The sequence below is a fragment of the Vitis vinifera genome, chromosome 8, assembly GCF_030704535.1.
Source record: "Vitis vinifera cultivar Pinot Noir 40024 chromosome 8, ASM3070453v1".
In the NCBI taxonomy this organism is placed as follows: Eukaryota; Viridiplantae; Streptophyta; class Magnoliopsida; order Vitales; family Vitaceae; genus Vitis; species Vitis vinifera.
In genome coordinates, this window is record NC_081812.1 from 15,485,568 (window position 1) to 15,500,613 (window position 15,046).

Here is a 15,046-nt window from a genome sequence, read left to right on the forward strand (position 1 = left end):
AAAATATTAAAAAGTGTAAAATTCAAATAATTTTAAAATTAATAATAATAATAAATAGTTTTTGTGTTTCCATTTTTTAAAAAAAATCCAAAATTCCATTAATTTGATCTATTTGAAAATTATTTTAAAAACTATAAAATAAAAATTATTTGGAATTCTAGGTATGTTAAAAAAAAATTATTTATACTAAAAATTTTATGAAATTTTATTAATTTAGTATTTTTATATTATTTTGCCTCACTTTTTATTTTTTATTTTTTTATTTGACATGATTCAAACTGAGCATAAAGACCGTTGAGACTTCTGTTATAAGTTTGTATTTATGCTTACTTAACAATTTTATTTTCTAAAAAAAAAAAATATCTTAGACAAATTTAGTTAGGTGGCATTAGAGAGTCATTCCAATATTAAATCAAGGTATAAATTTATTTTATCATCTCAAATTTACAAATATTTTGGAATGATTTTTAAAATATAAAATAAATTTATACTTTATTTACAAAAAAGAAAAAGAAAAAAGAATATTTATTTTATTTTATTTTCATTTATTTTCTGATTATCCAGCAAAATACAAAAAACCTTAACATGTTTTATATGAAATTAGAAGTTATTAGAGCATTTTCCAATTTGATCCGATAATAAACAAATATTTGTAATTTAGTTTAGGGAACAAACAAATTTCTATTTTAACAAAGCGCTGTCGTTTCAACATCACAATCTTGTTCAAATCATACTGGACCACCAAAGCTGACTCCAGTGAAGCCGACTCGTTAAAGAAATACTATTTCGACAGCCCCTCCCTTGCATCGTCAAAATCCATAAACGACGTGTCGTCATTTCATTGGTTGAGTACCGTCTCGGACGCTTCGTTTAAGTGCGATGAGTATCACCGTAACAATCCTCCCCCGTGTGGCACCGAATAAAAAGGCTTCCTCAGCTGAGTCCTCGTCATCGGAGGGGCTCTCTATATTGTCTACAAACGCTAGATCCTCTCAAGTCTCGGTCCTCGTCGTCGATCGTACAGCGAAAATGGTGAGGGGTTCACTTTATTTTGCTCCATTTCTGGATTTCTAGGGTTTTGATTTCACTCTCCATTTTTTGAACTTTGTTTGAATTCGTTTTTGATCTGCCACCGATCTATTATCTGATGCTAATTTTGACTGAAATTCTAGTGATGTTTTGTGGATTTCTACTGAATCAGTTGTTTGTCTATGCTTGATTGGCTAGCAGATCTGGTTCGGTTTTGATTTGATATCCATATCCTTGTGTGTCGGTTAAACTGATATGTGCGATGATCAAAGAAGATTGTCCTATCAATATTTTGAGAACATAGAGATACGATCGATTATGGATAAGAAAATTACAGATATCAGTATCCGAAAAATTGCAGAAATCAGTTTTGCAGACGTGAAAAACTTGGATTAAGATCTAAGGAAATATATATATAGCGTTGTGGATATCATGTATGTTGAAATATCCCATGATGATGATTTGTTCATTGATTCGCACTATTGTTGTCCATTGAATTTTCCTTAAGTTGGTTAGCATTTTCTTAATGGCAGTGTTGTGGATCTGTTGTCTCTAACCAGCCAACTGGCTGTAATCAGATATCCTCCAATCGTGATTTATTTATTCATTTATTCTTGAAATGTGCATTTGGATCTGATATTTGTAGTAGATGCTTTTCATAGGCAGGCGGATCTAGTTTCTTTGAGCTGTAAATATTTAGGATTCGTTTGTTTCTCTTGTAGAATGAGCTATGAAAAATTAAATGCCTAATAATAATTTCAGAAAAATAAAATGTGTATTACTATTTGTAAGTGTTTTTCTTTTCATTTCCTTTAGAAAAAGTTGGTTTTATTGGTTTTTCTGTGCCAAACTTTAGCATGCATTTTAAGTTTTTGTTTTTGCCCTTTCTTTGGGGGCTTAGGGGAGGACCGCTTGCATTCCTCTTTAAGCATTCCGGGTTGCAAATCTAATAGAATTTCAAGGATCTATCCTTTTTGGTTGTCTTTGTTTTGCATTAAAGTGCAATGGGAATAGTTTTGTCTTTTTGGATACCTTTGGATACCTTATTGTAAAGACAGGTGGGAACAGAAGAAACTTTGGAATCACTCGATTGATACTCCAATACAAGATAGAGCAATGATTTTCTACACCAAAACTTGTGATGATATTATCATCAATTTGCTCTCTGTCCTTTCTTTTTAAATTTCAAACCATGTGACCGTTCCTTTTTTCATGATCAAAATGCTTTGGCCACATTAATTGAAGGTTCCATTAAGTTTTCATTAGAGATTGGGTGGTTACTGTTTCACCTTAAATTTAGAGCATGCTTTTTTCTGCTTCATTTGGTTACAAATGTTCTCAATGTCATGATATAACAGGCCAATGCAGCATCAGGTATGGCTGTGCATGATGATTGCAAGTTAAAGTTCTTAGAACTGAAGGCAAAAAGAACTTACCGCTTCATAGTTTTCAAGATCGAGGAGAAGCAAAAGCAAGTTGTTGTTGAAAAGGTTGGTGAGCCAGCTCAAAGCTACGAAGATTTCACTGCAAGTCTTCCTGCTGATGAGTGTCGATATGCTGTCTATGATTTTGATTTTGTGACCGAAGAGAATTGCCAGAAAAGCAGGATTTTCTTCATTGCATGGTAACGTTAATTTTCCAGCCATATGTATAATCATCTGTGCCCTATTGATCAACTGCTTTTAGTGTAGTTATGCCTATGCACTTTTATGAAAATCTCTTGATTATTTATGTAGTTATACCTCATTTGTTTTTTTTATAAGGTGCCCTGATTCATCAAGGGTCAGAAGCAAGATGATTTATGCAAGCTCCAAAGACAGATTTAAGAGAGAGCTTGATGGGATTCAGGTGGAGTTGCAAGCAACCGATCCAACTGAGATGGGCCTTGATGTTATTAGAAGCCGTGCCTGCTGAATATGAACTGTAGTCATTGCGATGAAGCATCTCTCCAGGCAGTCTTCTTTTGAGTGAGAAATGTTTATAGTTTGTGGGATGGTGAACTTGGATAGACATGATATTGGTTTCCAAGTTCTACAGAATAGTCTCTTTTATTCATCTTGAACAACATCTGTGTTTTTCGGTATATCATGTGATTTCTTATTTGTAGAACCTATGCATCGAGTGTCTCCTTGTAGTCTGATGTCTACAAGCTAATATGTAACAGTTTGTGGGGGGTTAGACGACACCTTTAGTTTGTTTTCAAATTTTAAATTCATATTTGACCCTCTTTTATCTTTCTTGAGTGCTAAAAAATGGCATGCTGTTATGCCTTGCCAGTGGCTGGTTTGTTGCTGTGTTTGATGATCAGATAAATATATTGAGAGGACTAATATCCGTTCTTCCATTTCTTCCTGTTCTTTGTTAAGTGTTAATTTTCTCTTCCGAGTGTGGCGAAGGATGATTTGTTAAAAACTCTTCTTGTGTGCATTGTTTGGGTGAGAATGATGAGCAAAAGGACAGCAACAACCGTACTGAACTTGGGTGCTTTATTTTAGGGATAAAACGTGAACTGATGAATGAATTCTTGTGTTCTAATAAGAGCTTGCTCTGTGGACTTGATTCACCCAAATTTGTTGCAGGTGCATATTTTGAAGAGACAACCATCCCCAACAATCTTTAAAGCCAGGAACGGTTACATAACTCTTTGTTCTTGGCTGTCTCTTAGGCAGTCGGTCCTACTTGTTTGTGTTGCAATTATTCTGTGTTTCATAAAACTCATGGAGTGAAACCAAGTAGCTGAAAGTGGAGCCCTGTTGCGTCATTTAGTTTTAATTGACTTTATGTTGAGGTTTAAGGAGTGATTTTCCCTTTTTGATGGGTGAGGTTTAAGGATTGATCATCCGCTGTTTCAATGAGGGTCAAGAATATTTGACATGAGTTGCTTTGTTGTTTTTGGGGGTTTTGTCACTAGTTGGGCTCTCTTGTTGTCCTTGATGTTCATGGTGTAAATCTTCACCATGTGAACGAGATTCATTGTTTGAATTTTCTCAAAGTTATGCAAATTTTGCATTCATTGTTTGGTGTTAAGAGAGGAAGAGGAATTTTGCTTTTGGAGTAGAGCCAAGTTTGCCGATAAGACAATTTACTATAATTGTATATATAGGACTAATCAATTATTCAACGTTTGCATAGATTTTATTTATTTATTAAAGAATAAAAATTAAATTTGATTAGCTGTGATTTATAATTTGTTTTTAAGCACAAATTCTTAAAAGCTTAAAAATTTTATTTCATTCGTTTGTAAATTATTTCTTATAATTTTTATTAGATAATTAAAAAGGAATTTACATATTATTAGATCTATCATCTTACCGTCCACGCGCCTTTCACGTGTACCAAACCTAGTTTTGTTTAAATTTGGTTATAACTTCCAAATTTATTCATTTGACACATTTTAGGCAGAGGATTAAAAACCGGTGCGTTTTGATGGGAAGGACAAAACAGCGCAGAATCCAGAATCCTGCTTAAAACGGCGTCGTTGTGTTTTCCAGCGCCCTGTAAAAATATCCCAATCCATCCCTCACTTCCTCCTCCTCGAATTAGTCAGTTCCCACTTCCTGGTTGAGTAGCTCATGAAATTTTGTTGCATATCACATGTTTGATAAATTACCTCAATGGCTTTCTCCTCTTGTCTGAAATGGTACCCTTGGACTCCCCCACACACTCTAACCCAGCCACCGCCAACTCTATCCTCCGCCCACAACTGCAAGCCCTTTTCCAAGCTTATCTCTTTCACATCCACACACCACCATGACCAACAAGCTGTCTCACCTTCTTTCTCTACTCTCTCCCCTTCTCCAACTACACAGCTCCCCCAAAATTTCACCCCTAAACAACTTCGCGATGCTCTCCGCCGCCAATCTGACGAAGATTCCATCCTTGACCTGTTAGATTGGGCATCCAAGCAGCCCAATTTTGTGCCCAGTTCAGTGATATACGAGGAGGTTCTTCGTAAGCTTGGAAAAGACGGGAGTTTTGGCTCGATGAGGCGGGTCTTACAGGAGATGAAGCACACGGGTTGCGAGATTCGTAGAGGTACTTTCTTGATTTTGATTGAAAGTTACGCCAAGTTTGAGTTGTTTGATGAAGCTGTTGCTGTTGTTGATATTATGGAAGAAGAATTTGGATTGAAACTGGATGCATTTACTTATAATTTCTTGTTGAATGTACTTGTTGATGGAAACAAGCTAAAATTAGTTGAAATTGTCAATTCGAGAATGGTGAGTAGAGGGATTAAACCAGATGTGACGACCTTTAATATTTTGATAAAGGCCCTTTGTAGGGCACATCAAATTAGACCAGCAATTTTGATGATGGAGGAGATGGGTAGTTATGGTTTGTCACCAGATGAGAAAACCTTCACGACCTTAATGCAAGGGTTTATTGAGGAGGGTAACATGAATGGTGCATTGAGAATTAGAGAACAAATGGTGGCGGCAGGATGCCCGTCTAGCAATGTGACAGTTAATGTTTTGGTTCATGGGTATTGCAAAGAAGGGAGAATTGAGGAAGTGTTGTCATTCATAGATGAAATGTCGAACGAGGGATTCCGTCCTGATCGATTTACATTCAATTCTTTGGTGAATGGTTTGTGCAGGATTGGACATGTTAAGCATGCACTTGAAATTTTGGATGTAATGCTTCAGGAGGGATTTGATCCCGATATATTTACATATAATAGTTTGATCTTTGGACTGTGTAAATTAGGTGAAGTTGAAGAGGCCGTGGAAATTCTTAATCAGATGATTTTACGGGATTTTTCACCTAATACAGTCACTTATAACACTCTGATTAGCACCTTGTGTAAGGAGAATCAAGTTGAAGAAGCCACTGAACTTGCTCGTGTTCTTACAAGCAAGGGAATTTTACCTGATGTCTGTACTTTCAATTCTTTGATACAAGGTCTATGCTTGACTAATAACCATAGATTGGCAATGGAACTGTTTGAGGAGATGAAGACCAAAGGTTGCCATCCTGATGAATTTACTTACAATATGTTGATTGACAGCCTTTGTTCTAGAGGGAGACTAGAGGAAGCTTTGAGCCTACTGAAAGAAATGGAATCTAGTGGTTGTTCACGAAATGTGGTGACTTATAATACTTTGATTGATGGGTTCTGCAAAAACAAGAGAATTGAAGAAGCAGAAGAGATTTTTGATGAGATGGAACTCCAAGGTATTTCAAGAAATGTGGTGACTTATAATACCCTCATTGATGGTCTTTGTAAGAACAGGAGAGTGGAGGAGGCTGCTCAGCTCATGGACCAGATGCTAATGGAAGGATTAAAACCTGACAAGTTCACCTACAATTCTCTGCTCACATACTTCTGCAGGGCAGGAGATATAAAAAAGGCAGCAGATATTGTCCAAACCATGACTTCAAATGGTTGTGAACCGGACTCAGTCACCTATGGTACACTAATTTTGGGGCTGAGTAAGGCAGGCAGAGTGGAGCTTGCCAGTAGGCTTCTCAGAACTGTCCAGTTAAAAGGAATGGTTCTAGCGCCGCAGACTTATAATCCTGTAATTAAAGCATTATTTAGAGAAAAGAGGACAAGTGAAGCTGTGCGCCTTTTTAGGGAAATGATGGAGAAGGGTGATCCTCCTGATGCTGTCACATATAAAGTTGTCTTCCGTGGGCTTTGTTCTGGAGGAGGACCGATTGGAGAAGCTGTTGATTTTCTAGTTGAGATGACTGACAAAGGATTCCTTCCAGATTTCTCTTCCTTCTTAATGCTTGCTGAAGGGCTTTGTGCTTTATCCATGGAAGACACTCTGATTAAGCTTGTCAATAGGGTTATGAAGCAAGCGAATTTTTCAGACAGTGAGGTCTCCATGATAATGGGTTTCCTTAAAATCCGTAAGTTTCAAGATGCATTGGCCACCCTGGGCCGTATCTTGAGCAGCCGAGAGCCCAAAAAGGCTTTCTGGTGAAGATGAAATTTAAGGACTGATACCTGGTGAACTGCTGGAGAAGATAAAATCATACATGTTCTGCCTGCTTAAATGAGATAAAATTTAAAAACAAGAAGTGTCTGCTTTCCCCTATGATCCGGTTGTTGATGCAGTGTGGAAGGAATAAAGATTTTGAGGAATTAGCATATGTTCAACTGTTCTATGAGGTGGTTCAATACCTTGTAGCACTGTTGGTTTTTGGCTGGCCTTGCAGGGAAGATTCATTTTCCTGAATTTCATCCTTTTATCTGAAAAGAAAACTCAGGTACTTCTCTTGTACTATGCCAACATTTGTTTTATTTCTGTATGCATAGAACAAGCAAAATGGAATATGGCCATATGTTCTAGTTCTTATTCTTGATGCTTACGGAAAAAATCTTTCCTGGTGTGTAATTAGCATAGATCATTTGGCAAAACTGGTCAGGCGAGCACCTGGGTCAAGTTTAGATAAAATGTTGGTAGTTTTTTGCATCCTTCATGTGGTATAACATTGCAAGATCATTGCTGTTATAAGAAAAGCATTTTCTGGCACATTATTCTATGCTCATCCCAACCAGGTGCTGGACTTTGTATGTTTAACTGAAGCTGAGGCTTCACTAGTGATATATAATTATATATCTCGTGTGAAGGAGGGTTAACTTAGGGTTTCCCTTTAAGGACTTTTCAAGAATGAACTAATTGGAAACACAACAGCCTCTTTCATACCTTTGTTATTCTTATATTTAATTTATTTATTTTCAAATTTCATTGGTTTCTTTAATTTAAATATTAAAACTTTACGTTAAGATACTGATAAAAATATGAGAATTTCATTTTTTACTTAGGTTTAGATAGCTTTTCATTTTTCAAAAAAATCAAATTCTTTGATATTTTGTAGTTTAAAAATGTATTTACACAAACCTAACCTTTTAATTTAAAATTATTAAGAAATTAAATAGTTAATCTTCCGTTTGGATCAACCAATGTATGAGGATAAGGAGAAAGGAAAGAAGATAAGAGGGGCAAGAAAAAGGAAAAAAAAAAAGTTTTAAACAAAATAATTTTTTTTACCCTTTTTACATATTCATTTATATGTATTTTTCTCTTTAATTTGAAAACATTTTTTATATTTGATTTTTCTTTCTAATTCCAATTGCAAACCAAACAACATATTTTTAATTATAAGGGGAAAAAAAATGATGAATCCAATTTTTTAAGTAGGTTTGATAATATAAAATTTTAATTAACTAAAACATAGCAATTAAATTTTTGATTTCATATTTATCTTTTAGAAAAATAAAGATTTTTATTATTAAGTAATCTTATTAAAAATATTTCTTCTTTTATAAATAAAACTTGTTATTATTAGCTCCTTCTTGTAAAGAAATTTAAATTCTAAAAAAAAATATGTTTTAGATGATGAGTAGGAATTATATTAAATCAAATACTATTTCTAATTAATTTATGTTAAAATAAACTTTATTTTAAAATAAAATTTTTGTTTTTAGTTATTTAATGTAATAAAATTAGAATTCAAAATTATAAGAAATAATTTTTTATTAAAAGACTAAAACGTGAAATAGAAAATCATGATTATATTACTTTGAATGATTTTGAATTTTTTTTTTAAAAAAAGTAATACAGTATATTATGTAAAATTTTGTTCTCTTTTGTTGTAATTTTTATTCTATAATTTATTTTTATTGATTTTCTTATTATCTATTAATTAAAAGCACCGTATTTAATTATGAAAATTTGGAGCAAAATAAAAATAAAAAATATAACGAAAATGACGAATAAAAAATATTTATTTTTTACTTTTAAAAAATAAATAAAATAAGCTGCCAAAAATAATAAGATATGATATTTGATTTTAAAAATTATTTGATTTTATTCTATTAATATCCTAAAATATCATTCTTTATTATTTGATATAATATATTAGTTAATATAATATTTATGAATTATGATATTCATGTTGATTGTGAGGTACGTGGGTGGTTGTGACTTTGATCCAATTGCCTATGGGGTAGCATGCTTACAAATTAAGTTTTTTGAATTTATTTTTGTGCTTATTTATTAATTGGACTTCTTAGTTTTCAAGTCAAGGGTATAAAATCTTTTCTACTAATAAGATAGAGTTCTACTAGAAAACAACCTATATTTTCCTACTCCATCTCTAACTCTGACTTTCCTTTTACAACTACACAATCAAAAAAGTCAAACCAATATAAATATATACAACTCAAGACTCAAGTTCATTATTGTTTTTTCATTCCTTAGTGTCTTAATTTTTTTAATTTTTTATTTTTGCGTAGTCTTCATTACTTAGGAATTGTATGTATAAAGCTTTTCTAGGGAATGAAAGGGTAGTACATTCACATATGATCGCAGTTCATGTTTGGAGCATTAAGACATCGAAATACAGGGTTCAAGCGCAAGACAACAAAACAACACTTGTTGAGCAAACACGATCAATGTGCATCATGAGGAGTTAATTTTAGATAATTATCATGATTCAAAATCCTTTATCGAATACTTACATCACAAGGAGTCCCTTGTGAATACTCCCGCTTAATGATATACAAAGTTGCTAGATTGATTCGATCTATGATCATGCCTAATGTGAGGCCAATCTTCGTGGTCGTTAGGGATGTTATCACCTATATGAATAGACAAATCATAGAACCTGTAATTGAAGAGACTGATAATGAGATACTTGCCACCGCTATTAGAACATTAATGGAAGATGAAGTCGTTAAGATTGTGTCTGCAACTAAATCATCAATTGATATGTTGGAGAAGGTGAAGATTAAACTCAATGATCGTTGTTTGATATATTTGGAAGAGTTTATAGGTGAGGTGGACGAAGTTGCACGGATGTCATGCTGACATGTTTACCACACTCATTGCATAGTGGAGTAGTTAAAGTATAATTACTTGTATCCATTATGCCAATTTGAAATGCCAAAGTCGATTGATTGATTCATAGATAGTTTTCTTTTTCTTTTTGTTTCTAAACTACTTATTTTTAATCATTGTAACAACTTTTTTATAATTGTAATTGTTTGATATGAATGAGTATACTAAAAGAAGGGTGAGAATGCCTTATTAGTGAATTTGGATGATTGTAATAAAAGAAATTGAGTATATATTAAGATAAGATAACAAATCCAATTTATTGCTCGATTATATCTACAAATTTTTGTCATTTAAGTAATGTTAAGCATGATTATTAAAATAACTCCTCTACAATCTTTAAATCAAAATTTTTATTAGTAGCCCCTTCATGTAAACAAATTAAAATTTTGAAAAAAAGGAAAAAAAAAAAAACCATTTTAGTCCATGTCTAGGATTAAATGAAATCAAACACTAATTTTTAATTATTTTATGTTACAAATATTTTTTTGGTTATTTAATATAATAAAATTAGAATTCAAAATAAACTTTATTTAATTTATTTATAAGAACTAATCTTTCATTAAAAAGTAAATTAAAAAACTAAAAATTAGAATTATATTTCTTTAAGATCATGTTTATAACATGTAATAGGATAAGAGAGAGGATATTATATCATAGTTCATATTTGATTGATGATGTGATAAGTTATCTCATTACTTATCCTATCTTATATTCAATCAAACATGAGATATGATAAGTGATGAAATATATTATCCACTTTTCTTTAATTCCTCTTACATGGGATATATTAATCTTATGGTAATATATGAGATATACATATTTTATATATCAAAAATTTATTTCTTATGAATTTTTTATTTTTTTATATATACAATTTACAAAATAATTTTTTTATTATAAATTAAATTTATGATTAAAAAAAACTTAAAAAAATTTATAAAACATTTTTTATTTATAAAGTTTAAATATTTTAATCATGAATATTATTAAACATAACAAAATTTTCATCTTTTAAATAAAAAATATTTGAATGTGATATAATCTTTATTTTAAACTATGAAAATAATATATGTTTTTTATTTCATAAATTAAATATAAATATAATACAACATAGTATATTATATTGAATATACTACCTTAAAATTTTATGTATATCTAAAGATATCATATCCCATTAGAAAACATATTCTATTTAATGAGATATGATATATTTGGATATACATATCTTATCATATCATATCCTAGTGCTAATTTTTACTCTATAATTTATTTTTATTGATCTTTTTTATTATATATTGCCTAATTAATTATAAAAATTTAAAAATAAAAAAAAAAGAAGAAAAAATATGAGGAAAATTGTGAATAAAACTTCATTTATTTTTTTTACTTTTTGGGAGTCACACATTTTTTTTTCTTATTTTATTTTTCTTTTAAAAAAAAATCAAATAAGTAACTACTTCAGAAACAATAAAAAAATCTTTTTTCAAAATAGTAACTATTCCAAATAAGCAATTTTTTTTTCAAAATAGTAACTATTCCAAATAAACAAATCTTTTTCAAAATAGTAACTATCCCAAATAAGCAAATCCTTTTCAAAATAGTAACTATTCCAAATAAACAAATCTTTTTCAAAATAGTAACTATTCCAAATAAATAAATCTTTTTCAAAATAGTAAGTACTCCCAATAAACAAGTCTCTCCGGTGAAGGGGACACCTAGAAGATACGGGTCCATATTTCAATAATATTTTTTTTTAAAAAAATTATACCTAAATACTAAGTAATTCTCTTTAAAAAAAAAAAAAAATTTATACGGGTCCATAAATTTGATATAATATTTTAAAATGCTATATTGGAGTATGATGTGATTAGTTTATTTATTAATTGGATTTCTTAGTTAATGAACCAAGGGTATAGATTCTTTTTAACTAAGAAGTAGAGTACTATTAGGAAACAAAGTCTATTTCCTATTCCACGTCTAACTCCTACTTTCCTTCTATGACTACCCAAGAGTTAAACTACTATAAATATATACAACTCACAACTCAAGGTCATTATTGTTGTTTACATTCCATAGTGTCTTCCAATTTTTCTTCTACTTGATTGAAGATGTCGTGGTCCAGAGTTGGGTATCGGGTATGTAAAATTTTTCTGGGTGACAATGAAGAGGTTGTGCGTTGGAATGTGATTCCAGTTCATGTTTGGGGCACGGAGACATCGAGGCAGATGGATCGAGCACAAGACAATGATGGTGAGTTGACTGCAATTTTTAATAAAGAGCAGTACTTGTTGGGGAAACACACTGTAATTGTGCGTCATCAGGAGTTAATTTTAGATGATCCTCGTTATTCAATCATTTATCAGATGCTTAGATTAGAAAGGATCCCCCATGCATACTCCCAACTTCTGATATGCAAAGTCGCAAGTTTGGCTCGATCCATGATCATGCCCAATGTGAGGCCAATCTTTATAGTCATTATGAATGTTACCACCTACGTGAGTAGACCACTCGTGGAACTTATAATTGAGGAAATCGATAATGAGAGACTTGCCACCGTTGTTACAACATCAATGCAAGATGAAGCCATCAAGATAGTACCTGCAACCAAATCATCAATTGATAAGTTGGAAAAGGTAAAAATGAAACTCGATGATCGGTGTTCGATATGTTTGGAAGAGTTTATAAGTGAAATGGAAGAAGTTGTACGAATGCCATGCTCACATGTTTATCACACTCCTTGTATAGTGAAGTGGTTAGAGTATAATCACTTGTGTCCATTGTGTCGATTTGAAATGCCAAAGTCAGTTGCTTGATTCACGTGTAATTTTTTTCTAATTACTTGAATTTTAATCATTGTAACAATTCTCATTCGATTGTAATTATTTTATATGAATGTCTATAATAAAAGAAGGGTATATTAAGATAGGATATTGCTCCATTATATCTACAATTTTTTTATGGATGCTTAAAATACTCCTCCACAATCTAGCCTTCATTGAGTATTAAATATCTTAACAATATTGTTTCTTTGCAGTAATATTTTTCAAAAAATGTACAAGAATATTTTTTTTCCTCCATAAATTGGAGAAGAAAAATTATGTGAGTTTTCTTTATTCTCTGGCTCTATCACCACGCGCCGCCACTGCCCATCTCCATTACGCCTCCACAGTCCATGCACCGCCACCTTCCAAGCTGCTGCTCTCTCTCTCTTCCAGTTCACTGCATTCCACATTCACCCTCCACCATACCCATCTCATATCTTCCCCTCCATCGCCAGCCATGGCCCCATAGCCTACCGTAAAGACAATATCTTCTCACATGCAGCCGTCGGAGTTTAGGAAATATTTAAATTTCTTGCTTTTATCATATACAATTTTAAATATTTTATAAGAAATTTAAATATTTATGTGGAATTTCAAAATAAACCATATTTAAAAAATAATTATTACATTTTTTTTAAAATAAAAAATGATAATATTTTTAACCTTATATTACGTACAATGCTTATATTATTCAAATATATCATATGATCATCATAAAATTAAATAAAAATGAATCATTTTCACATTCAAATTACAATATCAACCTAAGTATTGGAATAGATAAATTTCTTTAATAATTGCAAAAAAAAAAAACAAAAATTGAATTGATCATAAGAATAAATATAAAGATAAGTTAGAAAAAGTAAATTTAATTTTATATATAGTAAAGATTTTTTATTCATCAAAATTTAGGTTTTAATTTTTTATTCTTGAGAAATCCATGGGATCTACTTTTCAACCCCTTAGAGCTATGTTACATGCATCATTCTAAATAAAAGAATCCATTTATTGGTTGATTTTTTAGGGTACGCATGATTCTTGGAAAATCTGATGAAAAATGTGAAGAAAAGTAAAAGGAAAGAAAATTAAAAAAGAAATTCAAAGTCAATAAATTATTTTTATATGTTTTTTCAAGTTTATTCACTTAATTTCCACTATTATATAAATATTAAATAATTTTAAAATGTATAAAATTTTAACTGATTTTAATTATATTTTATTTTCTTTTATATTTTTTTATCATAAAACCAAATATAAGAAAATCATTTTTTTTAATATTTTTTTTTCTTTCCTTACAACTTTCTAAAAACCAAACATAAATGTTTTGGATTTTTAATAATAGACATTTCGGTCTTAGAGATTTCAACAAATTAAAATTGAACTAGATTCACCAATTTGTTTTTTTTTTTCTTTTAATTTTTAAGAGAATAAGCATCTTTTTAAAAATAAAAAAAAAGAAATGAAAAATAACTTTTAAAAAAACTATAAAAAAAATTAAGTATGATATAGTATATTTTATTCTTTTGTTCTCATTTCATGGAAAAATATAAAAAAAAATTAAATATGTTTTCTTCTGTTTTTTTAAATGTTATTTAACTTCTGTAATTTTTTATTCCCATAATTTATTAAATTTTAAAAATAATTTAAAATTAAAAAACACATCTAATTAGCATTTGATCGTGGCATAACTCAAAATCAAATCAATTGACACTAAAAATTCACAAGACAAAATTGATTATGAGTGATTTTATTAATTCTTTCTTTATATACAATTATATATTTTTGAAAAATTTTCACTAAAAAATTAAACTCAAAAGCAACTAAAATTTCGTATATTTGATTCATTAATAAGTTTAATAATTTTTAAAAATATTTTAAAATTTAAATAATGAATTATAATATAAATTTATTGACAAAAATTGGTTAGAATAACTCTAAAGTTTATCTTCTTTAGGGATCATATTTTTCTAAATTTTTTTAAATAGACTCCAAATTAACAAGGTTAGATGCATTGGATTTGTTAAAAATCTATTGATTTTAAAACACATTAAATTTATTGATGAGTTTAATAATTTTTAAAATTAATTTCAAACTCACAAAATATTTTTAATCATTACCAAAAATAATAGACCACAATTAGTATATAATAAATAATGACTTTATTGTTTTTCTTGTCCACATACTATATTTTCAAAAAAATAAAAAATAAAAGATACTAGTTAAATAGACATTAAATCAAGTGAATTTTTAAATTTTAAAAAATTATTTAAAATGCAAAAAGCTAACTTAATTAATTGCAAACTAAATCAAAACTAGTTCAAAATAAAAATAATTTTTTTG

General features: G+C 30.3%; 3 protein-coding genes across 3 annotated transcripts; all 3 read left to right on the forward strand.

The window, feature by feature from the left end:
- The first annotated feature begins 783 nt into the window (after window positions 1-783).
- Window positions 784-3,373, forward strand: LOC100263646 (actin-depolymerizing factor 1). The gene is made up of 3 exons (XM_002273922.4): window positions 784-1,032; window positions 2,388-2,653; window positions 2,793-3,373. Exons 1-3 carry the CDS (start codon window positions 880-882, stop codon window positions 2,941-2,943), a joined length of 570 nt encoding a protein of 189 aa, XP_002273958.2. The 5' UTR covers window positions 784-879; the 3' UTR covers window positions 2,944-3,373.
- Window positions 3,374-4,411: 1,038 nt separating this feature from the next.
- Window positions 4,412-7,516, forward strand: LOC100256760 (pentatricopeptide repeat-containing protein At3g53700, chloroplastic). Its single transcript, XM_002272907.5, has one exon. It carries the CDS (start codon window positions 4,644-4,646, stop codon window positions 6,960-6,962), a length of 2,319 nt encoding a protein of 772 aa, XP_002272943.1. The 5' UTR covers window positions 4,412-4,643; the 3' UTR covers window positions 6,963-7,516.
- A 4,449-nt stretch (window positions 7,517-11,965) lies between these two features.
- LOC104880080 (putative RING-H2 finger protein ATL53) lies at window positions 11,966-12,697 on the forward strand. Its single transcript, XM_010655406.2, has one exon. It carries the CDS (start codon window positions 11,993-11,995, stop codon window positions 12,695-12,697), a length of 705 nt encoding a protein of 234 aa, XP_010653708.1. The 5' UTR covers window positions 11,966-11,992.
- Window positions 12,698-15,046: the final 2,349 nt, after the last annotated feature.